Source organism: Neodiprion pinetum, chromosome 4, assembly GCF_021155775.2.
Source record: "Neodiprion pinetum isolate iyNeoPine1 chromosome 4, iyNeoPine1.2, whole genome shotgun sequence".
Taxonomy (NCBI): Eukaryota; Metazoa; Arthropoda; class Insecta; order Hymenoptera; family Diprionidae; genus Neodiprion; species Neodiprion pinetum.
This window is the reverse complement of record NC_060235.2, coordinates 15604186-15631841: the sequence shown is the minus strand read 5'-3', so window position 1 is coordinate 15631841 and position 27656 is coordinate 15604186. Positions and strand designations below refer to the sequence as shown.

Below are 27656 nucleotides of genomic sequence, written 5' to 3'. Positions count from 1 at the left end.
ACCTTAAAGTTCATTATACGGGATATAGCAATTACCATGTACGATGTAAAAACACATTAATTTTCAAAACAAATACCAAATTTTCTAACGATCTGCATCTAGATGATTTCGATTAAGAAAATTACGCTGGGCTGTTCATCTTTCATGTCACCGTTGATTCAAACTATGATTACAACATAATTAGTGTTGCATCTCCTTCTTCAAAATACGTCGAATCATTGTTCCCTCCACTTCGGCCGAGGTAACTGTTCTTTTGTCTCTTTGAATTGGTTCCCTTTTGATAGAAATGTGCCGAAAGTAACTGGTTCGAGGACCTATATCAGGTATTTTTTTTATCGCAGAGGAACATCATGACCATGTTAGTACCATAATACAGCATGTGTGCAACCTTGACCAGTCACGAAGCAGTTTCATTAAGGGAAGGTTGGATCCGAGAAACTTCCGAAGAATTTCGTAGACAAGAAACATCCTGAATATACTACATTGCAGTTGTTTTTCGATCGTCTTCCTGCAATAACTGCCTCTTGAATTGCAGTACCTTCCACCAATTGATTGAACCATTCGTGACTGCCATGAAAAAATAAAAGCTGAATTAGCTAGCGTCTAAGGTTCACCCTGGTGAGAACATATTCATAAAAAATTTCAATAACCCTAACATCCCGTGATAAGGTCTTACTGATTACTGAAGATTATTTCTGATTACTGAAGATTACTTTCACGCAATTTGAACGTGTTCAGGGATTTTATAGAAATTTCGTACCCAGTTTGCAGGTATTGGCACTGAGTTTCAGAACAATTTTCAAAAAATACGCTATGTTTTAATGAACCGGAAAATCTAACGCTATTTCTCCATGATTTTGAAAGTCTACGCTTCTGCCCCATATCTCAGATTATACCCAGAAAGACTAAAGTGGAACTACAAAATGGAAGGATCAAACCTGTCAGTTCAAATTAGTAGTTTTAATTGATTATCGCTGATTCTTGACTGTAAAAAACTTTTTTGTACACTTTCTGGCACACTTACATTCCATCTGAGAATATAATTAAAATTGGAACAAATTTACAAAACAAATATTAATAAATGTAGCAATCTGTACGAAGTTTTCAATCTGTTTTCAGTGCTTTGATCTAAAGTAATATCTCGAATATTCGAGAAAGAGCAATTCAAGATTATGTTGCATGATTTGCCATACTACATATTGATGATGCAACTTCAAAATCATGCAGTGACTTCAAAATCAATGTCTTGAAAAATTCTTATAGACAATTTAGCATATACGATCATGGGCTAACCATAATGTCATTGAGGATCACGACCATCACAATATTACATCATGTATTTTAAATTTCACGGCTTTTTCTGAGCCTTAGCTCATGAAGCCGTATCACTGAGAGTTCTTTGACCTGTGTGTACGTATGAACAAAATTAGATTATTCAAATGAATTGACAGAAGCCCCTCTCTTAATAGGAAAGAAAATGGTTAATGTAATGACTAGAAAAAAAAGAAACTGGTTGATTAGCAATATCTTGGATTACGGACTCGGGTAGGTTCCACTACCTTCGCAGCATTTTTATAGACCCGGGTGGCCACGCCATCGAAGAGCATTCTATCACTATTGCGTGTACTCGGACAGACTAGCTAGCGTTGCCATGTTCCTCCCCAGTACTCAACGACCAAACCTGTAGTTTCTATTTTATTTTTTTGTTTGTGCACGAGCTTTTCTACCTACGGACTAGGGCGAATGCCGTGGCTGTCTATCTGACTCGTGATCCTCAAATATCGTTCGTCGGACACGGATTACATAGTGTCGTACACCTTTACCCGCATCACCGTTGCTGAAAACTAACCGATTCTATTCGAGCCATCTGTTATTCTGTCAGATGAGAAAACAACTCTGACAAATATGAATTTTAATAAACTTATCGCGTCCTGCGTATATGGATTATACAAGAGAAATATAAGTGAAAATAGCAAATAATAACAAAAATAAGAAAATGAAGAAAATACAACAGAAAATGAATGAAGCTTGATATTTCTGGACTATAGTTTGATTTCGATGTTTACGTTTAGCTGGCTATTTTAAGTAAGCTAAGAGAATTTTTATAAATAATGAGAATGCAAAGGTTGCTGTAACTCCATACCCCTGAGACGTTCTAAGTTTCTTCTAACTGAAATATCTGCTTATTTTGTGATAAGAAAAGACTCTAGATTATCGTACTGCTTCGAGATGAACTCAACCGATTTACATTGACGAGACACGTAGACTTTATCCTCTAACACTGCTTTAACGGTCTCGAGTCAGCACAGGTGCTTTGCCTCTGATACTGCCGTCGACTGCTGGTCAGCTGGCTAATATGTATAGAAAATCCGGTCACACCCGGGTGAGGCTTAGCCTATCTGTCGCGTCGTGTTGTGCGTTGGATCATCATCGGTGTGCCCCGTTGATGTTGTTTGTGTGGGTACATGATATCACCAAGCGTCGGAATATATATATATATATATATATATATATATATATATATATATATATATATATATATATATATATATATATATTTATATTTTCACAAAGAAACGATCAAGCCAAACCGATGGGGTTGGGAATTTAGTCATATATTTTTTTTCAATAAGGTTTTGAGTTTAAAAATATACTCCTAAAGGGATTTTTTGCCGATTGGGGGGTTAAATGGGTTAATGGGAAAGGGATTAATTGCCGCTTTCGTTTAGACAGAATCACTCTCGGTCAATTTGAAAAATTTCATATTCAAGGCCAAGTTTCTAATAGAAAAAAAGAATGTTTCAAAGAAACGACCAAGCCAAACCGATGGGGTCGGGAATTCAATCATATATTTTTTTTCAAAAAGGTTTTGAGTTTGAAAATATACTGCTAAAGGGATTTTTTAATTGCCGCCTTCGTTTGGACAGAATCACTCTCGGTCAATTTGAAAAATTTCATATTCAAGGCTAAGTTTCTAATAGAAAAAAAGAATGTTTCAAAGAAACGACCAAGCCAAACCGATGGGGTCGGGAATTCAGTCATATATTTTTTTTCAAAAAGGTTTTGAGTTTGAAAATATACTGCTAAAGGGATTTTTTAATTGCCGCCTTCGTTTGGACAGAATCACTCTCGGTCAATTTGAAAAATTTCATATTCAAGGCTAAGTTTCTAATAGAAAAAAAGAATGTTTCAAAGAAACGACCAAGCCAAACCGATGGGGTCGGGAATTCAGTCATATATTTTTTTTCAAAAAGGTTTTGAGTTTGAAAATATACTCCTAAAGGGATTTTTTAATTGCCGCCTTCATTTGGACAGAATCACTCTCGGTCAATTTGAAAAATTTCATATTCAAGGCTGAGTTTCTAATAGAAAAAAAGAATGTTTCAAAAAAACATCAAGAACAGAAAGGTTTTGTTTTTGAGTACAGTTTGAAGAAAAAAATATGCAGTATCATAAAAACCAACAGAGACGAAAATAATGATATTTTTTCGCCTCCTGAAAATACGTCATTGTGTATTTGGAAAAATCAAATCTTAAATTAATTTTTGTCAAATTACGAACGTTTCAAGCCCTCATACACCATGGAATAACAATTTTTCAATTTTTTACATAATATTTTAGAAAAAAAATCTGAAAAAATTTTAGTACGAAAATGTGTTTTATTTTTTTTTCACATATTTTTATTATGATTGAATATTTATTTATTATGTATTCATGATTATACATTATTAAGCATTACTCGTGAAAAACCTGTTTTTTGTGAGTAATATTGACTGAAACTCAATCACTAGAAAATTTAACTGTTGGGCAACTTATTGACCAAAAATGACATTAAGGAAACGTGGTATAAAGGAGAAAATTGTAATTAATTGACTCACATATCACGTATAATGAAATGTCATTTGATTGACATTTATCAATTTTTTTTTTTTTTTTTTTTTGAATAAAATTGGACATAACTAGTAACATTTTACTGACTTTTCAATAGTATTAAAAAATCCCTTTAGGAATATATTTCCAAACTAAAAACCTTATTGAAAAAAAATATAATATTAAATTCTCGACCCCATCAGTTTGGCTTGGTCGTTTCTTCGTGAAATGCCCGATATATATATATACCGTGTGTCCACAAGGAAAGTGCGCACCTTATACGCGTGCGTCAAGTCGTTCGAATTTTATTGGCCGACACTTACTGCATGATTGAGCAGCCGACGTAATACCAACCGCGACTGTCAGAAAATGTCCCTACGTTGTGTTGTTACGAAAAACAGTTCGTTATTTCGGAGCTGATCCGAAGTAAGATAAATCAGACACACGTTAATCGTGTCAATCACATCATCGGATTCCTTCGACGGTCAATTTATCACTGTAATCCGAAAATCATTATTAATAAAATACTTTACCAACACTTCGTGCTTCCCCTGCGAACTCGGAAGAGCTTATGTTCACCGCTCGCGAATTGATGCTACACGAATGTAAATGAAAGTGACGTGTACCAAATAATTAACGGTGAAGAGTCATTCATGGTTAACTGAAAAATTGTAAATGGAAATTCAACGAGATACATCGGCTCACGGCATCGATTTCATGAAGTGAGAAACGTGAAGGGCCATCTCCGTATCGAGCGAATTCAGTAAAAAGAAGCAGCAAATCGTACTTTTCGCTTAGAACTCTATCTGAATTCCATCAGGTAAGTGAAAATAAGTCTGCTTTGATACGAAAATATTTGATTCGAGGGATTTTAATAAAAAACGGTGCAAAGTTACATTTTATTATTCGTTGTAGCGAAACGTAGCAACATATTATTGTTTGATGTTGAATCCGACCAAAATAATGTTGTTGCCATCTCTTTAGGTACATTGAATAGTGATTGTTTGCTTCTCCCGGAAGTCGAAGAGATGTCGCTCGATCGTGCTTTACCTCCGAGTTCTCAACCCGACATTTGTCTTCATTCTCAAGGAAAGCCACAGAAAACCTTGAGAAGATTGACTGCGCAGGATGCTTGCCACGAAAACCCTTGCTTTTCCTCGCATCTGTGATGGTTTGCCAATATTGGTCATTGCGATTTCATCTAGCATCTCTTAACTGTCTGACTCATAGTGCTACTTTATTCCTGCGGCCAAGAGCACAGAGGTGAGTATTTTTCACTTCTCCAGTGACTGTATTCCTGTGTAGTTTAAAATCAACTAACCTCGGATTTCAGTTTTTGTCGTTAAATAGTGTTGGGTAGCTACTCAGTATATATTTTACGAGTTTGTTCGTGGGTTCTTGAAATTTATGAAATTTCACATATTATGCTTTATCGTTAGAACCAGTCAATGAAATTTAGTTTCTGATTTTCTGCATTATGCTTATCCAAGGGGTCCTCATCAAATATTATATACTATCGTTGAAATGCTTACTACTTGTGGCAATGCTACCGGGTTCAAAAACTGTACGATTGGATTTTGCGAACACGGTCTTCACTGAACTTTTGATTCAAAACTCCTTAGCGACAAATGAAATTCCCCGACTTTTTCTTTGTCCCTGACATTTTCAAGTTTTGCCTGCTTACAGGTTAAGAAGATACCCCGGCAAAATAGCAATGAAGTTATCTTGTTCTGAGGAAGTCTAAGAAAACCAAGTTGCAATAAAAAGAGCATTGGTTCCGGTTCTTTGAAGATGCTGAATTCAGGTATCCGAGGACAAAGGATTCCATATTATTATTAGAAGATGATTCGTGCGACGCCTTCATGCTATTATTCCTATAAAAAATGAAAGTGCTGTAACGTGTATTTAGGGTACTAAAAAATATTAATATTACAGAATATGCAGTCATAATTCATAAATAAATGACGCCATTGGAATAAAGTCATTTGAATGTAGTATTTCTGAAGTAAGTCGAGCTTGTTCTGTGGTTACTAAATTCTACTGTCAGTATTTGCGGACAATTACAAGACCACCCTCACGGAAAAAACCCCACTTGGGTGTAAATTCGTACCCCCAACTCATACATAATGCTAATTTACCATAAGAAAAAAGTTAGGGGTACGAACTTACACCCAATTTGGGGTTTCTTTTCTTGAGGGTAATTCCTCGTAAATTTTACAATTAGATATAATTTAAACAATTTAACTTCCCACTTTCAAACTTTTGACTAATTTGTAGGGTCCGACGAAGCTTGCGACGATTCCACTGTTCACTGTACCTAAAGAGATGGCAACAACATTATTTTGATCGGATTCAACATCAGACAATAATTTATCGCTACGTTTCGCTACAACGAATAATGAAATGTAACTCTGCACCGTTTTTTATAAAAATCCCTCAAATAAAATATTTTCGTATCAAAGCAGACTTATTTTCACTTACATGATGGAGTTCAGATCGAGTTCTATGCGAAAAGTACGATTTTCTGCCTCTTTTTACTGAATTCGCTCGTTACAGAGATCGCCCTTCACCTTTCTCACTTCATGAAATCGATGCTATTAGCTAATGTATCTCGTTGAATTTCAATTTATAATTTTTCAGTTAACCGTGAATGACTCTTCACCGTTAATTATTTGGTTCACGTCACTTTCATTTACACTCATGTAGCATCAATTCGCGAGTGGCGAACATAATCTCTTCCGACTTCGTAAGGGAAGTGCGAAGATTTGGTAAAGTATTTTGTTAATAATGATTTATGGGTTATAGTGATAAATTGACCGTCGAAGGAATCCGATGATGTGATTGACACGATTAACGTGTGTCTGATTTATTTTACTTCGGATCAACTCCGAATCAATGAACTGTTTTTCGTAACAACACCGACAGTACTTGCCCACAGCTAACGGCGCGGCGGGCTCCTACGGACATTTCCTGACAGTCGCGATTGGTATTGTGTCGGCTGCTCAATCAGGCGGTAACTGTCGGCCAATGTAATTCGAACGACTTGATGCACGTGCATGAGGTGCGTACTTTCTTCGTGGACACACGGTATATACTAGGGGGCCTCGCCCCCCTGCGCGCTTCGCGCACCAACCCCTATTTTCGAGTTTTGATGGAAGGGGAGAGGGGTGGCGATAGAGATTATATATGTATAAAGGGTCAAGTGTTGAATCCTTGATTCATCAGTGGATATATATACAGAAGGTGAAGGGTCAAGTCTTCATAGGTTTTGCAGTATACTGTACGTAGGGTAAAGGGTTAAATCACTAAAAGTATAATGGTATATAGATAGGGTGAAGGGTTAAATCTTCACAGATATATGCGTATGGTAAAGGGTCGAATCTTCACAGCTATAAGGGCATATACGTAGGGTGAAACGTTCAGTCTTTACAGGTATCATGGTATGTACGTGCGATGAAAGGTTAAATATTTATAGCCATATAGGCATAAAGGTAGGATAAAGGGTTGAATCTGCATAGGTATGCGGGTACATACGTAAGGTAAAGGTTTAAATCTTCACATGTTTAATGGTATATACTTAGGGTAAAGAGTTAAATCGTTATCGCCACAAGGGCATAAACGTTGCAAAGGTCGAATGTCGATCAAAGGTCAAAGGTCGATCGAAGATCGAAAATCGAAGGTCGAAGTTCGAAAGTTGAAGCTCAAAGATCAAAGGGTGACGGGTTAAATAGGGGAAAGACGGGTGATGGATGAAATGGCTAGGGTGGGGACGGAAGGGCGGGAGGGTGAAGGGAAGTGGAAGGGGATTCTTGACACGGTGGCGGCGGCAATATCTTTTTATAATATAGTACGACGATGTGATACGATACTAGGGTTATTTAACTCTATAGGTATACTGGTATATATTTAGAGTGAAGGGTTGAATCTGCGTAGGCATAAGGGTATATTTAGGGTGAAGGGTTAAATCTGTAAGGGTATGAGAGCATATACCTAGGGTAAAGGGTTAAATGTGTAAAGGTATGAGAGCATATATGTGGGTTCGAGGTTAGATTTGTCAAGGCATAGAAGGATGGAAAGACGGGCGGTCTTTCTGGTGACGGACATTACGGCAGAGAATGGGGCCAGGGCGGGAAAGGGAGGGGGTGAGGTAGTGAAGGGAAGGGCGGGTGGTGGAAGGAAGGTCTGGATTCCTGACACAGCGGCGGCGGCGGCAAAATATCTTTATAATATAGAGATATTGTAACGTGGCATTTTTAATGCACATTACGTACGGCTCCCCGAACCCTAGGTGGAACCAAAAAGTAGGAGTTTCGCAATAGTAATCGTTGATCATTCCGGAGAAGAGCGCCATGACGAGGGTCACGGATCCAAAACTCTAAGAGGGGATACATTACAGGCAGGCGAGTGAAATATTTCAGGAGTCTTGTTTATTTTTGTTTTCGAGTAAGTGTAACATCAAGTAGAGGATCAGTAGTGAATTGAGCGACATTATCTGGCGAAAACAGCACGGGAGTTTCGAAGGCAAATTGCCGAGCATGAGGCTAATAGCGCGAGAGGAGCCTGCCACGAGGTTACATTCCCTATGTAACGATAACGCAGAGGTTTGCCGCGAGAGAAACGAAGGTGGAAGACATTCATTCCCGTTGTTGACAACCGAGTCGTAGCCTCTCCTCGTTCACCAGTGCCTCATCACATCGCGAAGTTGTCACTATGCCGCGGGCGAACTCTGGTACAGCGACAAGTCCAACCGCCAATCAGTATTCCGCGACAGTGGAAATCGACGTAGTGATAAGTCAGATTTAAGAAGTACGTGATCACAGAGCCAATAAGAGCCGGGCAATGAGTGTGAGTTCTCGAGGTCTTAGGTCCAATGAACAAAAATCAAATGACTTGACGTTTCGGCCCTTTGAGGGGGGCCATCATCAGAAGGTAAAGTGCAAGAAATACGCCAAAGTGATATGAATAGTAAATTCTTAGATGTAACATATCCAGAAAGCATCACATTCAATAAAAAAATGAAGGTGGAACAGCACAAGGTCATTGATGAAAAAGAGATCTGGATCACACCCACACAAACCACGGGTTATTCTTATTTGATTACGTTTATTGGGTTATTATATTTATAAATCTATTAGTTAAAGTAATCTGGCACCAACGGAGCTTGATAAATCTTGTAGCGGGATTCCGTAACTCTCTAGCGACGATTATCGCTATCGTTAACGCCTTCTATCGACAATTGTCGCTAGTGGTGATTTTGTATGACGCAGTTCACGATATTTGTCGCTAGTTCAAATCGTTAGGTTACGATAATTGTCGCTGGGCTAGCGATGGATATGAAAGTCTCGCTAAGACGTAACGATATTCAGTGACACAGTGGACGATAGTATCGGTGCAACAACGTGTCAATGTGTTGCGCGTGAATTTTTTCTCTAGCCTTCAAAATAGTATTCAGATTTAAAAAGGATCGAAAACTTCATCATGCAAGTGAATGTGAAGATTCACTTCAACAAGCAATTATTTTTTTCTGCACAACAATATAATCGTTTTAACGTTCTATATAAAACGGTGTTCATTATCCAAGTAATTGTATAAAATTCAAAAACATACTTTTAAGGTTACGTTGACTCAATCCTCAATATCTTTCCAAATATACGAGTCCATTTATAAGATATCGTAAGGATTGATGAAATAATAGTATTTAATCAAATCTGTCGATGGCTTTTTAATATAAAAAATAAGAAGTTCATTTTTTATTCGCCGTAGAATGGATTTAATAATAATATTTAATCAACTCTTTCGATGCTGAGAAATAGACTTATGAAGAGGGCTCAGTCAAAGTAACCTAAAAAAATATTTCTGAATTTTATACAATTACTTGGATAGAGTGATTCTAATCATTAATAGATGACAAACAGAGGACATAAGGCCTTTTTTTCAAATCAGTTTGGTTGAGCATTGCAAAATTTATATAGTTAATAGTACTCAAAGTAGCTAAAACCATTGGAACTGTTTGGGCTCAGTATACTTGCACTGTTTCATTTTTTTCCATTTTTGATTAATCGGAGAAAAGTTTTTTTATACAACGCGAGGAAAGATCAAGGCAAAGATACAGATTTTGTTTGAGTTTACAAATAATCTATTCGAAGTTACTAGATTTTTAGTCATAATATCTGCGACGTTGTCAAATTTGCTGAAAATCTATCGACGATGCTAGCGACGTAGGGTGATTCTGTAACTTAGACGCAACGATATTCATCGATACAAAACTAGTCACAGGCGCATCGATAAATGTCGATAGATTTTCAGCAAATTTGACAACGTCGCAGATATTATGACTAAAAATCTAGTAACTTCGAATAGATTATTTGTAAACTCAAACAAAATCTGTATCTTTGCCTTGATCTTTCCTCGCGTTGTATAAAAAAACTTTTCTCCGATTAATCAAAAATGGAAAAAAATGAAACAGTGCAAGTATACTGAGCCCAAACAGTTCCAATGGTTTTAGCTACTTTGAGTACTATTAACTATATAAATTTTGCAATGCTCAACCAAACTGCTTTGAAAAAAAGGCCTTATGTCCTCTGTTTGTCATCTATTAATGATTAGAATCACTCTATCCAAGTAATTGTATAAAATTCAGAAATATTTTTTTAGGTTACTTTGACTGAGCCCTCTTCATAAGTCTATTTCTCAGCATCAAAAGAGTTGATTAAAGACTATTATTTAATTAACCATTACGATATCTTATAAATGGACTCGTATATTTGGAAAGATATTGAGGATTGAGTCAACGTAACCTTAAAAGTATGTTTTTGAATTTTATACAATTACTTGGTTAATGAACACCGTTTTATAGAGAACGTTAAAACGATTATATTGTTGTGCTGAAAAAAATAATTGCTTGTTAAAGTGGATCTTCATATTCACTTGCATGATGAAGTTTTCGATCCCTTTTAAATCTGAATACTATTTTGAAGGCTAGAGAAAAATTCACTCGCAACACATTGACACGTTGTTGCACCAATGCTATCGTCCACTATGTCACTGATTATCGTTACGCCTTAGAGAGACTTCCATATCCATCGCTAGCCGACCGACAATTATCGTAACCTAACGATTCGAACTAGCGACAAATATCGTTAACCGCGTCGTACAGAATCACTACTAGCGACAATTGTCGATAGGAGGCGTTAACGATAGCGATAATCGTCGCTAGAGAGTTACGGAATCCCGCTACAGGGCTCTTTTTGATTGATGACCTTGTGATTTGTGTTCCACCTTGATTTTTTTACTGGTTGTGATACTTTCTGGATGTGTTGCATTTAAGAATTCACTATTTATATGATTTTTGGCGTATATCACGTATTTTATCGTCTGAGGAGGGCCTCCCACAAAGGGTTGAAACTTCAAGTTATTTGACTTTTGTTTATTGGACCTGAGACACCGAGAACTCACACTCATTAATGGATAAGATCGATAAAAGATTATAATAAAAGCTGGGCAATATTGCGATTCGTAAAAGTGGATGTTTTGAACGGCCAGCTCCACGTAGCGAAACTAATCGTCCTTGGCCTGATTGCGGTACCGTTTAGCGATTTCATTGGAGAAATTGAGTGCCGATTTTGTGGATTTTGCTGAAAAATTATCTGTGTAGTCATAGTGTTTTTCAATAGTAGTGCGCGAACGTGGCAATGCCCGCACGAGCGTGAAGGTGCAGCACGAGCCCAAAGACGAGTCGAAGGGCGAGTATGGCGCATTCACTCGAGTTAGGCGTTGCCAACTTTCGCACATGTATCGAACTCTATTTTTTGTTACATCTGTCATGGAAAGTCCGACATAAGAAAATGAAACCAGTCAACGAATGAAAAAGTTCGAAAATCTTGAAAAAGTGGATTTCTAACAGACCACTGTGCGTGACGTTGCGGTTCAGAGGCAAAGCCTCTGGTGGGGTCGAGGGGCGAAGCCCCCCGACCTAAAGCAGGAACTGAAATCCCATTAAAAAAAAGCAATATCATCATAACAGTATACGATGGATAAACATAGGAATATGAAATGAAAAAAATAACACCATTTCCTCCCGGCACGATGTCGAGCACGGCAAAGAGTGACAAACTATTCCATCAGTGGCGCTAGTGCAGCTGTTTGCGAAATGCGCAACCGTGGATAAAAGCGCGACCACCTTTTTCGTATACCGTTAGCAATGTGCGAAGTTTTTTCTCACAACGGTAGCAATGCGCGAAAGTTTTTCCCGCATATGTGTATAAAATACTACTTACGGTGCTTCTAAATGCTGCATAAAAGTGGACTTTCTATGCAGGTGTTGCAAGAAAATACCTTATGTTGTGGAAATACGAAGAATTTGGCGAATTTGCAGTGTAGTGACACAGTGATAAGCGCTAATTTCCTTCGCGCGAACAAAATTCGAGAATGATTTAGATCAGCACACCGACTAACGGTTGGCTGTTTTGAATTTACAAATAAGTGTGCTCGTAATTTATCTGTCGATCTTTTTGCTTGTTGGCCTTAGTCTGAGTTTTGCGATTACACGTTGAGTCAGTTTTATTTGTTGTAAATTTACAGTAGAACCATGGCATTTGAGTAGTCATTTCATTTGTAAATTGCGTGCAGCCAAATTCCACTACACGGGTTCTGGTTGCGTTAGCGTGTCTTGAAAGTGTCACTTCTCGAGGATACTCTGCTTATTGCTGTGTGTGAGCGGATGGTGTAATAAATACGTTTATTGGTTTTTTTTTGGTGGTCACTGCCACAATTACTTGTAAGATTTGACTTTGTTCTTTTTTTGTACTTGGCAAATAGCGCCGCAGTTGATATTTAATTGAAATTAGTGGAGATGCGACTTGGTTAATTGCAGGACGATCACTGTTAGAGCGTTCAAATAATCATTTTTTATTTTTTTTTGTTGTTGAGAGTGTGAGTAGTGCAGCTAAAACTAAGATTTATTTTGCATTTTGATTTGGAATCGCGAAGAGTCAATTCAGTATTTCGTTCCTTTTTTTTGTATCGTTTCTATTGCAAAATATATTCTTTTTGTTGTACAGTGTTAAAAATGCTTGTAAATTTACTATACATTTACTATACAAAAGTGTAGCCAAATTATAAGTCTCGTGTTTTAAAGTGAATTACCAAGAATTCTCATTAAATTTGCAATAAAATTGTCTAATTGCACTTAGTTTTACTTGATAGTATGTTACACGTATTGTATTTAAAAAGTTTCTTAACAGTATTTAGAAATTCCAGAATTTTCTTGTGATCTACTCAAGTTGTACGTGTATAAATTTTAAACAAATTACTTCACAATATCGGATTTCAGCAAAGCCGAAAGAATTACCATGTTCATTTTAGAATTAGTAATCAATTTTTCAATTGCAGATAATTGCACTGTCAATTTACTGACTATGTTACAATTGACTAAATTTGGAAAGTAAATGCTGTTGTGAATTTATTTAAAATTGTATTGCGAGTACGAATTCTGAAACTATAATCTTATTGATGAGTTTTCAGTGACTGTATTATCGTGCCCTTGTGGACCGTACATTGAATTATCAATCAAATAAAGTCATGGTTTCCCACAAAGTAGTTTGGCGTGGTAGGTCTGACTAGTAATCAGAACATTACGAGCGAACGATGTTTGAGCCTTGGTTAGGAAAAAATAATACGCTAGGGTTTCTAATCGATTAAATATGCGTTTTCATCGATTGTAGCTACTGACAAGTTGTTGAAATGCTGTTTGTGCTCAGAAAAATGATTACCATCAATTATACAGCCGTTCTACATCTATTTTTTTTATTTATCCATTAAATTTACAATCCATAATGTTGTAAAAATAATACGCGGATTTATTGAAATTACGGCACTAATAGTTATTAAAAATTTACTTTCATTACAATTTTAGTAAATTTCCAATTATCGTTAAATTTAAGTGTAACGGTGCATTCGCACAATAAAAGGGCTGAAAAATGATGTACTGGAGCAGCATTTCCTAAACTTTTTTTGCCCTGGTCGGTACCTATTCTGCAATACGGTATTGTGGCCCAGTGCCAGGTCGTGACCCACCAAATGGGAAACACTGGAATAGAGCATTTGTGCGCGCAAACATGCTCAAGCTAGTAGGCACCTTTACATTCAGTGTCGTATACGTTGATAAATACGAGTGTTATTGACGCAGCGATTCTACCTGGCGCCCGTATAAGCGACTCTTTTTAAAACCTGCTACACAAGCTTTTCGTGTCCCGTATTATGCCTCATCAATACGTACGACGATCACTCGCACATAGCTGTGATTGGTTGGCGCTACGTGCCAGTAATTGTATACTGGTCACGATCTCCGTAAGTGAGCCGACACGACAAGTTGATGTCGCCGGCATAACTTTCTGGAAGTACGTCTTGTAAGATTTCTTCTCGATCCTGCTCTTGTAAACTTTTACTGCCGACTTATGCCCTTGGGTCTTTTCTGGCAGATACCTAGCATGCGTTTCTATGCGAGTCTCCATGTGGGCTTGCTGCTTCCCAACTTCTTCCGCTCCTGGCGCCTATTCCCAAATTTTCTGGTCATCACTGGGCTTATATGGCTTTACCTACCAGCAATCAGTGGATCGTGCATTCTCTATTCCTTTACCCATATATTGACAATATCGATACCACACGCTAACGTTGGGCAAAAGTGCTGCTTGTAGGGCACCTGGACGTATTTCTTGGGCACCAAAAAGAAGTATAAATTAACAAGGGGACCTTCAAAGTTGTCACTCACGAATTTTGATGCACCTCAGGTATGTTCTAGAGGAACCTATCCTGCGTTGTGGAGTAACGGGATTTCTTCAACGGCCCTTCGTTTCCGAGAAAAGTTTTTGGCAATTGAACTCATACCTCGTATACAGGTAAGTGTCTGCAATTTTTATGTTACCGAACGTAGGGCTACTGCGTTTTGTGTTTTGGCTGCTTTTACGACAAATAACACCCAAAATTCTGCTACAGCGTAACAAGTGATGACAATGACAGCGGGCAAGAGAAACCAAATCATTTATAACATAATCAAATCAATAAACTGCAGTTTCTTATGAAGGATATAATTTCTTTTGCTACAATATTAATAAGATTTTGCATAGACTATTCATTACTTTAATCTTACGTAAGATGAAAAAAAAAAATAAGTGTTGTCAAGGCAGGATTTAAACCCGGATCGCTAGCGTAGGAGCTGATAACCTTGTCTACTGCGCTACGCTTGCTAACTTGAAATTTGTAGACATTTACCGACATACAAGGTACGAACGAGTTGAATTGCCAAAAATTTTTCTCGAAAATTAAGGGTCGTTGAAAGAAATCCCGTTACTCAGGTAGTCAGTGTAGGTCCTTCTACAACATACCCGGGATGAATCAAAATCCGTGACACCTTGAAGGTCCTCTTGTAAGATCTGCTACGTTGTGCCCATCCTCAGGAACCAGCAGCCAGCCACCGCCACGACCTGCGCCGCCACATCAACCGCAATCGTCTTCAACACTGAATATTTCACTTCATTATTAATATTTTTTTACAAATACCATTGGTTTTCATAGATAAAAATGTGGCAAATAACTCGCAAATACGAAAAATTGTGTCTGTTTTGCAATTGATCATAAATGCCATTTGAATTTGTATCCCATTTTTAACCCTCAAAGCCGCCCTAGTTCCCGTACATCTCTACGTAATCAAACAGTTGAGCTGTTCCGCAGGAGCATCTTGGGAATGTCACTGTTAGAATTTCATATTTTAAGCAAGAAAACAGGCTCCTCTGAGATTATCTCCCAGAAACTTGCCGTTTGCTGCATCCTGAGCAAGTCGTTCAGCCTGTTAATTCTGCTACTCTGCGAAAACATGCAGCTGATGTTACTACCGTGGATGTTCCTTGTTTTTGTAAATAGTGCGCGGTTGCAGCGTATCCAGACTACCTTTAGCCTTGATGCATTTACATCCTCTTGACTCTCGATCTCAATCTTGACACTTTCGCCTAATTGGACGTCTTAGTTTTTTATGACTTCACAGTCTGCGTCGCTAAATATTACCTACCTACGTAATTCCGGCTTCATTGCAAACTCTCTACGGGACCACATGGATTGTATACGATATTACTTTACTATTTCACTCTTCCAGATCATTACAGTCTTGAAATTTGTCTATATTCTGCTAGTCCTGACTCAATTACTTCTCTCGCTGGTTTTTTTGTCTTCCGGAATGAGAGGGTAAGAAAAATTGACGGCGGCGTGGCGCTGTATATACATAATACTCTGCGCATGAACGGTCCAGCTTTTTTTACATCGCAGCACTCATTCAGAGTACCTCATCGCTGAGATTACACCGCCTCGCATCAATTTTACGGCCTTTGGATACGACTTCAATCTGTTTTTCAGTATGTACAGCCAGTTAATTATTGTTGGTGACTTGAATTCCAACCAACTAGTAAACACATACGATGCAGAAAATGTTTGCATTTTCTATTTTATTCACGTTCTTTATCTAGTATCGTGTTTTCCAACTTACCTACCCACGTATCTGATATCACCCTTGATCTTTGTTCGGTTAGTGATCGTGATGTTATGGTTGATTGTGGACATACTGCTACCCCGTTTATTGCCAGATATGATCTGATTTATGTTTTTCAAGCTATTGCGTCCCCTGTTTCGGGGGAGAAAATGGTCACAGCTTGGCGTGACAAGGCATTCTCCTTTGGAACTTTAAAGGCCAACGCCCACTGTTGCTGTACAGCACGGGATCAAAACAGCTCCGCTTGGCTGCGGCATACCGTCGCATACCGTCGGACACCGTCGCACAATTTCGCCAGTCGATGTACGGTAGGGCACTCTTAGTATAACGCAATAATAAGACCGTTAAGCGCAAAACAATATAATTCATTCCGCTGTAACTCTCACTTGTCTGACATGAGACTAAGGATTTTTTACGATTAGTATCATAATTGATCCCCATAATCGAAGTCCGATCCCGTGCTTTACTGCAACAGTGGTGTTGGCCTTTATATGGCTTAGCTCGAAGTCTCCATCTGCTTTGGCTTCAACCCGACTACTTCGATGGTTGATATGCTTTGTCGTCTACAGGCAAACTTGACCTCTTTACTTGATTGTTTTGAGCCTTCCTGAACCTTCATCGTACAGAGCAGGTCTCCACGTTGGTTAGAGTATATTTCTGGAATTTGTTACCGCAGATGTGGGAAGAGAAGTGTTCTTATACGGCTTTTAAACTTGTCTTCTGCCATTATCGTTTCGACATCGAGTTTGAACGGACGTAGGGTGACCCTGATATATGCATTCTGTCTGTTCTCTGTCTAGCGCAGGTACTGTATTACGCGCTTTTCTTACCCTTCCTGGCCTTATCTAGTTTTTAATTATCTTTAATTTCTTTGCATCTCTTTTTCAGCTCACTTGTAATTACTTTTGCCTATCCAACTTTGCTATAGTTATACATCACCCAGGTCTCACATTCAGCAATGAATAAATGATGTGTATATGGTCGCATATATTTTTCATCATACACAATACATATTTATAATAAAATTATATTTAGCATACCTGGATATTCCGTCTATGATTTTGTCGACGCTCGTCTGCCCTTGGCTGCGGCATGCTTTGGAAACAACGGAACAGATAAATCTTTTTGTACATGGTGCAAGGTAAGAGTTGCCCAGAAATACTTCGTTTATGGTTTCGCCATAATTTCCCCAATCCTGCTGCAAATTATCGGACCCTATAACACGAAACGCATGTAATAGATATCACGCCCGAAGAGACATACAGAAAATTGATGTACCTTGCTTGACTCGCGAGCCAATTATCACATACATTTAATATAAATATCGGGAGTTTTTCATGAATGGTGCCAACGCAAACGATAGTTATCGAGCAGAGAGGCCAAAGTTGCATGTGATTTGTCCACTGCCTGTTAGCATTGTAACCATGGACCGATGTCTGCTATTTCTGAAGAAACATTTCCGTCTCCGAGATTGCATTGTATACGGAATTCTGAACAAACACACTGCAACACTTTTTCATTTGACGAGAAATAAAAATATGACTTGAATTCTACAAATTTACTATTGTGATTTCGTAGCATCTATGCCCTTTCTTTATTTATGTGTCTAATGAAAATGTACCTGAGTATATTTGTACAGAATTGCATATAGAATAGGGCTGTTAAGCTGTTCTGCACGTTTGAGATACGTGGACCTCAATATTTTGAGATATACATGTCAACATCTAAATCGACCAGGGCACCCGCTTGGTGAAAAAAAACCAAAAATTCCTTAAATTTGAAAATCATGTTTTTTTTTTTTTGTTAAGGGCAGTCTATGCTTTCACGATTTTACACTTTTTTTCATTTAATCACTTAGGTATTGAGCACATGTTTGCTAACTATACGCATCGGGCGGAGATATCATTTCTGAAACGGTAGACACCGCGCATGGTCCACGGTAACCATCCTAGTATTCTTTAAACAAATCACATGTGACCTTGGTGCCTATCTTTCAGCGAAATATCGCGTGCGGCGACACCTTTCACGTAAATGATTATGATCCAACTTACTGTAGTTACGCATTGTGTGAGGCTTAACTAACAGAGGAACAAGTATTGTTGATACAGTCGTGAATATCCCAGCAATTGCCAATGCTTTTGCATTTATGTTGATCAACGGTTGTGTTGTTCCATACCCAGGGTCCAACGGTATGGATAAAAATGGAATTGATAAATCAAGGTCAATCTGCAAGTAAGACGCAATGGGAAAATAAATGAAGAGAAACAGTTTCAGACGCTTGAAAATCCAGGTAATATTAAATAATGAAATGAATTTTCCTGAAATGATTCATCTCTTATTTATAGGAAGTTTTTATTTAACCACTGGAATGCTCAAATTCCGCAGTTCAATTTCAGTAATAGTTTTCCACTCAATGAAAATATTAGTAAGATATCATTGGAGTATTCATCATTCGGTGTTGCTACTGGAAGCGATTTACAACTTGCTGAGGATACCGTAATCACGATCACGTAGTCGGTCCCCTCTCAGCTTTTAAAGAAGGAACAGCCAGCCAGACCACGATAGTCCTCGGTTAACCCACTTACGTCGATACATCAGTAAAATTTTATGTCTCGATTTGTTTGAAATTCTAACTCATAATAAAGCTTTATAAAATTGGTGGTTTACATCCAGTATTATTGACAATTGACCATTATTTTGAAAGCACAAAAATTTCGCTGGAAATTGTCAATTGCGATTTTTTGGTACAATCGGGTGGTAACTTGTCGGATCGCAATAGCCGTAGCAACGTTTATTTCTTTCGTTTCACCGATAACCATGGACTTTCGAAAGAAATTTTACAAGATTTGTACTCCACCGAAAAAATGCTCAGAGGTAACAACTATGAAAGATATATTGAGAGGAAATAGTCGTTTAATTAATCAAATAAAAAAAGAAGATAATTCGATCAACTAAATGCGGCGTTCACGGGCGGTGAAACGAATACTTGGTTATTACAACAATTCATAAGTTACACGAACTAAATGAAAAATACTTCTGTTGACTAAATTATTGTTCAACACAAATCCGAGGATGTTCAGTCATCGAAATATTAAGTTGAGTAACCTATATTATATTATTGTTGATATTAAAATCATTTTGTCAAACCGAATACCCGACTTTTTGATCTAATAAATTTTTGATCAATGCAAGTTCATGTTCTGTTGGTTTAAAAAAATCTCAGTTAACAAACCTGGATATTTAGTTGGAAAAATCACATCTAGATACAAGCAATTGAACATTCAGCTCAATATGGTGTTTCAATTATTAATTGAAACAGCTTATTTGTTGAGTGTGGTCTCATATCGTTAGAATGAACAAATGCTCAAGCAATAAAGTAAGGTAATGTTTTATCAGAAATACTATAAATTTCGGCTGACGCGACTGAATCATGGAATGAAAGGAAGTCCTGTAATCATTTGGAATAGTTCTGATCACAAAAAAAATTTTTAATTCCTAGCCTTATACGTAGTCGGTAGATTTTTCAATAACGCAAATAACTTATAATTGTTCGCAAGTCGGATAAGTGCCGCGTGATTTTGTTCGGAGTTCGAACCGGGGCTCGTCCGTAAATACCTATCATCCTATTGTTAGTCGCATATCTGTATCCACTACGCCAAAGTACGGCACAGTCTTTGGGTTAACTCATGCTCACTTAGGTGACGATATATATTTATCTTATTGTCAGTGATATGAAGCTATTGCCAGGTGACATGAAGAAATTTTGTACAAAAATGCAAGGATTGCATCAATATTTCATCAATTTAAAAGCAGTGAAAAAGTCGTTGAAACAGTTCAGTTAACGAATAAAATGCTTCCAATCAAATATATTTTGTTGAAGCGATTCCACGCATTCAGCCGTAGGTACCCCTTTCTTCAACCGGATCATTGAGTTGACACAGTTAAATATGTTTGAGCCTATCAAATTTTCAATCAAATCAGCTGCATAGTTCAAATAACTCGTTTGGTTGATTTGGCCTGACGGAATTTATTATGTTAACTATGTTATATTAAGTTTCGCGAAATAATGATTGTAGCAAAATTTTTTCACCAACCTCGTCACCTACTGAATCGATTCAGTTGATTGAATGACTATTTTCTCTCCGTGTAGCTAAAACGACTGTTGTTGAGGAACAGATCAAACGAAAAATTCACTAGAATCCGCGCTCCGGTAAGTTCATTCCCTCGCATTTTTACGGAATGGTGGATGCGTCCGGAATACGCATATTATAACATTCTGTTTACGGCGTTTGCAGGAGCAAACATAGAGGTTTCCATGTACCCAAATTCCGGAACCGAGTGCCGGAGGGTCAAATTTTATTTCATGAAATAATTAATTATAGTTACAAAATTCAATCGGACATGAAAGCTGATTGGTTAAATTGTATATAATGATACAAAAGCTTTATCTAAACAAACAAATAAAGTTGAATAGCACAAATCTGAATCAACTCGAAATAACAGACTAAATATTGGAAATATTATCTACTCATCGATGTAAAACGGTGTTAGAACTTGCGATCGGAAGTAGCTGCTCGTGACAATCGGTACACAAGTTTAACTTGTGAAGAATATATTATATTTTTGAAAAATATGGCCAAAGACCTCAAAACTAACGTTAAATCAGAAACATTCTTCCAAACTGATTAGACAATATCGTTTCCAGTGTTATTTCTGCATGTGGAAAAAATCATCTTGCGGTCGTGCCCATAAAAGAATTAAAAATATCGGTATTTAATTTTTTTATCAATGACGGACCTTTACGAAACAACTGAAAAAATCACAGAAAATTACACAAAACCAGACGTTCTAGCTGTTGAAAAGAGAAGGTGGTCACTTAATAGAATTCACCGGAAATCAGCAATGTAAATGTTCAAGGATATTCAGACGCTTAGTTTGCTACTGAAAAAAAAATCATTGACATGTGTACAGATGTCCGGTAGATTTGTGATTTTTTTCATAATTCTTGGAGTTGAAATAGCGGATTTAACGCAAAAAGACTGAAAATCGCGTTTTTTTTGCGATAACTTCACTTCAAAATGGAATTAGAACCCTAAAATTTGGTATGGGTCAACATTCATCAATAGAAAACAGAAGGTCGCTTGCAGAATTCATACCGAGCGGTGGCACTTTTGACATGCTTACCCGGCTATAACGTTTAATGTTCAACTAAAAAAGGACTGTTATAATTTTTTGATAGCTAAATTCTTTGAAAAGTTATTCAAGGTTAAAATTGAAATCATGTGAAAATCCACCTTTTTCGAGATTGACCCCGAAAATGCTGGACTTATCAGCAGATATTGTTTATTTTCTTGTAAGGCATCTTTACCGCTATAAAATCATATCATTCAATTACTTTTCAACCTAAGAAAATTTATTTTGTAATTATTACAAGTCATGTCATACATATAATTCCAGTTTGAAAGCACCTGTTTTAAGCAAAGAATACATTGGCTTGAGTTAAAAAGTAATTGAATAATATGATTTTATAGCAGTTGAAATGCTTGAAAAAAGAAAAATTCATATTAGCTCTTATTGTGTAGAGCATCAAATTTCCTACAGAAATATGAATCGTACATTTATGTACAATGCCTCGTTATTGAGCTACAAAATGAAAAATTGCGTTCAGGTACCACTAAATCTTGACATGATGGGTTCAAATTACAACAGGCGTCTTATTGCCTCTTTCTACAACTATTATACACGTGACATTAAAAAAAATGTCGATTTTTTTCGACCAGTCCAACAGCTATACGATTACCGTTGGCGAGGTAGTGCTACGAAGTATAGATAATAATTGATGTTTATATTTTTTATAGTTAGTATAGCAATAAAAAATTCAAGGACCGGAAGCGCACTATATTTTTTCGTTATTTTATAATTGTTAGAACTATAATTATAATTTTTTCTAAAGTACAAGGTGCCTTTTCAAGAACATGGAGTTTGGAGTTATTTCAAATAATATCTGGACACATGTGGAATAATTGATTTAAACCGGGCGGAAGCCACTTGTTTCATGATGCTTTATTGTGAGTCAAAAGTCAAAGCAAATGGAAAAATTGTAAAATTTCACTGACATGACCCCTTAAGAATTAATGGCTCTAAAATTGGAATCTGCGTGCACCGTTGATCATCGGAGACGACAGTAATCACTGTTGTTACTGTATTGCTGTATATTGCTCCTCACAACCCGCATGAAAAAGATATTTACGGACAATATATGCGCAGATTCATTTATTTTCCATGATTATGTATGATGCTTGTATATTGTATGTATTAGGGTGCTTTTTTTGCGACTATTTTTTTTTCGCTCCCGACCTGAAATTTTGTTGGAAATGCTTGAAAAAAAATTTCCTGAAATATGAGCCCTTAATATTAATATTAAGTACTCTCCCAGAACGTGAGAAGATTTCACATTTAAATTACATGTAAAATTTAATTTTTTTTTTTCAAATTTCTATAACTCAGCGGCATTTTGTGCTATCATATCGCCCGAACTTGAAAATTACTCAAGATTAAGCGCTTTACAAAAGTGCCCATTACGACTTAACTGTAACTCACACCGGTGAGGCAGTACAGATCACTAAAGTCAAATTTTGTAGAAATTTCTTGCGTTTTTGTTGTTATTTTGTTGATGGCTCAACCCACAGGAAAAATTTAAATAGACCATTTGTAGGAAATTTAATTTTTTACAAAAAAAAGTCCTTTAAAGCAAACCTCTAAGATCGATATTTCTCGAGATATTGAGCTTTGACTTTTTTGTAGCATGAAATTTCAATGAATTATTGAGTCAAATTTAAAAAAAAATTGATTTTCTATTCCTTATTACAAAATTTATTAATAGTTATCTATTTTTAGTGAAAACAATGATCATAATTTTTTGCGTGAATACAGTTTTTATGATATATTTAATAAATACTTAATTTAATGACAATTTGAACGAATATCAAATATGTTAACTATATTAAAGTTAATGAATTGTTTATAAACACGATTAAAATATTTTCTCGTTATATATAGCTCGTTCAAGGTCAAGTATATTCATGCCGAACAAAGCTAAAGGTTTGAGTGTACAAATAATAATCTGTATCCTATTACAGAGTATTGAAGATATATATTTCAAATTTTTATCTTGTTAATAAATCATAGATGACGCTAAAATTTTATAGATAAAAAAATAATTAACCTATGAAATATAATTTATCATTACAATTATAATTTAACAAAAAAAAAAACATTTTTTCTTAAAGTTTTTTTTTTTAATTTGAAATTGAATATTTTATATTATTTATCTTTTTCTTTATTTGCAGCTTGAAAAATAGATAATTATAACAAAATTTTGTAATAAGGAATAGAAAACAAAATTTTTTTAAATTTGACTCAATAATCAAAGAATTTGTGAATATACCATTTTTTGGAGTGGCTAGTTTTTCCCTATCCTTATAGTTTTTTCATCGTTTAGAGGGGAGCCACACTGCAGACAAACTTACTCACCTTCACGCAGAATTGGTATTTAGCCATGTTTTGTAAAATAGCTAGTTTCACTTCACAGGTTGTATTTGTTCCGTAAAAATAATGTACGACGTATATTGAATATTCCAGGCCATTTTGACTTGGTCATGATCTTCATCATTTTCAACTTCGTTCTTTTGATAAGTCGTACAAAGGCGTTACGAAAAAAAACATGGCTTGCTAACTTCAAGACTTAAAAAAATGTGCTTGCTAATAATTGCACACTTAGCGGAATTACTCACAGTCACAATTCATTTTGATTTAATTCGCCCAGCAAAATCTTTTTCTATAATTTCTATAATCTACGAGATATAAGCAAATCATTTGAAACATGAAATCCCGTTAAAACAGAAAAAAGAATTTAAACATGGACGGTGAAATCTTCGCTGATGATTTTTTTTTTGCTGGTGCTTTCTCACTATGTCAACTCTGAATCGATTTTCAATTTTTTTCTAATTGTCTTTCGTGTACCTCCAAAACTGAATACAGGCTCATTTTCAGCCTAGTTATGACATTTTTGATATCTTACTAAGAAATTACTGCGTCAACAAAATTGATTATGGTTATCAGGGATTCTCTAATCGATCGATTACTAGAGGAGTGATTTGTTTAATATGCCGAAGTCAATAGTACCCTGAAGTACATTAAGACAAGTGTACATTAAGTGTACATACAGTCAACTGTCATATACAGGGTATCTCATTTTCCTCAATCCATTCAAATATTTCGAAAACAAAAGGTGTGAGTCAAACATGTTTTAGAAAAAAGTTGTAAGGTTCGAAAGGGCAATGAAGATGAGAGTGTCAGATTTTCGGTAAGTGGATCCGCCCAGGTTAGATGAGGGTAAATTTGTCTTTTTTTTAAATGGAACATTATATTTTTTCATCCGCATCTTTTTTCAGGGCATCAAAACGTATACACTCACCACCTAAACTTGACTGTTGATAAGATACGAGTCGGTCAAGTTTGTACGGAAGGTTCCTGTCGTACTTGGTTCATCAGTTTTGTATCATAAGTAGGACTCGCAGAGGCACGCATCTGCAAGGGGCCAGGACGTGACGCTCCCGCTGTGGCCCTTTTTACCTTTCATATAAATAGTTATCTTTTATTTCAAGTTCTATCCTTAATTTTTTAAATTATTTCTTTTTTTTCATTTACATTTTTAATTTTTCAGTCTAAATTTCTAATAATTGCACATTTTCTTATTCCAACTATTTTTGAAAAGATGTTTGTTCATTTTATCAGAAATTTAAAAAATAAAACGTTATTCGTAAATCGTATTTACGACAGCTAATTATCGAATTGTCAACACGTATGACGTTATTCCGAGAGCTGTACTACTATCCACAGTCGAACAATTTCAAATGAGAGCATAACGGGGCATTGAAGTGCCCGGAAATGTTTTTGAACATTTATTGAAGTGATTTATAACCAGACGTAATTTGCTATCATAAATACGGTACACGAATAACGTTTTATTTTCAAAGTTTCTGATAAAATGAACAAACATCCTTTTGAAAATACTTGAAATAAGAAAATTTCGAATCAATAAAAAATTAAAATAAACTATTAAAAAATTATGTAATCTAGAAATATAAACATTAGAATTGTAACAAATATAAATATTTAGCAAGAAAGGTAAAAGGGGGTGACAGTGGGAGCGTTCATGTCGCGGCTCCTGTCAGATACACGCCTCTGCAAATTCTGCTTAACATGCAAAAGTCATGAACCAAGTATGACAAGAATCTTCCAGGACAACTTGACCGGCTCGTATCTCATCACCAGTTGAATTAAAGTGGTAAGTATAGTACCATTTGATGTGGAATTTGATGCCCTTTCATATGCCGATGAGAAAAAATATACTGTTCCATTGAAAAAAACCAGGTTGATCTTCATCTGACCTTGGCGAGTCCACTTACGAAAAATTCAACACTCTCATCTTACTTCCCCCGATGAACCTTACAAATTTTGTCTGAAACATTTTTCACTCATACTTTTGGATTCCGAGATGTTTGACAGGATTGATTAAAATGAGACACCCTGTATACAAGATAAAATTATGTCCCTCGTACTACTTCCATTTCTGTTAAATAGCTCAATTAATTTGTAAAAACCACATGCATTAGTTCAAACAGTATAGTATGTTGATTTCACTACGATTGAATCAAAGAAATGATAGGATATGTTGCTCTAGAACTATACGATCATGATTGCAGGTATACATTATTAGGAAATCGAATTAATGCGATTTCTCTAATTTTATAATTCCGGTATCTAATTGAATGTAAGTTAACGTGATCAGGTAGGTTTAGAATTTTTGTAAAATGTATAATATTGGCAAAATATTGCATTGAAATATTACTGGAACCTAGCTGGATATATCTATGTACAACAATCGCTTACATGCGTCAGTACGTTTGGCTGAGTTCCACTGAAGATCAGGGTGAGTTTTTGGAAGGAGTTCTCTGAATCGATCTAATGCATACAAATTTCAAGCAGATGAATAATTTCCGCTACTTTTTTTTAACTTGAATGACTATGTTCTATACTGTTTCATATATTCATCATATCCGCTTCGATCAATTTTCCACAATAAAAGATTCCCGAACGTGCTAAATTGACGACTCAATTATATAGATAGAAACGCAATCAGCGGACGAGGTTGTAATCACAATATTTATTTGACTGGGATACGCCGAAGTGTGTCGATTTAGAACTAACTATATGATCTTCTGTTTGAAATCTCTTGCATATTATTTTGTATTCAACGCTTCCAATATTTGAGTTTTGTATATGAAATGCAGGGCTGTGCTTTTTCTGTGAAACTTAAGGTACATTAGCTATGGTGAAAAGTTGTCATTTTTCATCATGGTCCCTTAATATGGAGAGAGGGATTTGTTGACTTCACCAAATATGGTAAAAGAAATGTTGAATTTCTATCCAAAAAAAAAAAAAATAAATACAATTGAATTCGACAAATCGTTAATCAGAACAAGTTTTATCAGCAATTGAAACTAGATTTCGCAGAATAAATGAAACATTCCTTCTGCCATGTTTTTACCGCCTACAACGTAGGATGAAATTAACACTTCTTTTTGAGTGCGAATAATACTGCACTTCATCTACCAACACAAAAAATACGAGAAAACTAACCCAGAGATACATCTTACATAAATATATTATATTTCGTCTGATCTTGTACCTTTTACAACCTCTTAAAGTTATAAGATACTTAAACCTAATTCTTCCTGCAAGCATTTTCAGCCCAGTCCATCCAGTAAATTATGCCGTTACGACTCACCCCAATTTTATCGCCAAGGCTATTAAAGGTCACATATTTTGAATTCGGGAACATATCCGTCCTTGCATTTCGCGATGATCTGGTGATGTTGTCGCCAGTCACGAAACGGGCGCCGTTTATGCATAATAACGCAAGAAGTAACTTTACCCATGTTTGCCTTACGTCACGATGCCACTCGATCATTTTGCTTCTCAATTTCAAAAATCCTACTCCTGATCCACTGCACAAAGTAATTGACCCAGTCGAGGGTGTGTATTCAGAGTATATTTTGAGTCGCAGGTACTTTCATTTTACGACATAGACCGTCAAAGCTTAAATTCAAAAATTGAAGAAATTTCACGCGCCTGTTACCATAGGTAAACGTAAAATTTGAATTTACGAAAAAATCGGATTCTGAAT

The 27656-nt window shown here is 36.3% G+C and overlaps 1 protein-coding gene across 1 annotated transcript; it reads right to left on the bottom strand.

Annotated features, from left to right (window-relative positions):
- On the bottom strand, window positions 1-27458 carry LOC124216653 (uncharacterized). The gene is made up of 4 exons (XM_046621449.2): window positions 27258-27458; window positions 18457-18631; window positions 17446-17620; window positions 1-567 (listed from the first exon to the last, which is right to left on the bottom strand). Exons 1-4 carry the CDS (start codon window positions 27438-27440, stop codon window positions 414-416), a joined length of 687 nt encoding a protein of 228 aa, XP_046477405.1. The 5' UTR covers window positions 27441-27458; the 3' UTR covers window positions 1-413.
- Between the last annotated feature and the right edge of the window lie 198 nt (window positions 27459-27656).

What these genes read in the sequence shown, in the direction of transcription:
- LOC124216653 (XM_046621449.2), bottom strand. Translation starts at nt 27,440, where the DNA reads ATGATCGAGTGGCATCGTGACGTAAGGCAAACATGGGTAAAGTTACTT. An exon ending in GCCTTGGCGATAAAATTGGG is followed by an intron (nt 18,632 to 27,257) that starts GTGAGTCGTAAC and finishes TCTTACTTGCAG; the next exon opens with ATTGACCTTGATTTATCAAT. An exon ending in TCACACAATGCGTAACTACA is followed by an intron (nt 17,621 to 18,456) that starts GTAAGTTGGATC and finishes TTCGTGTTATAG; the next exon opens with GGTCCGATAATTTGCAGCAG.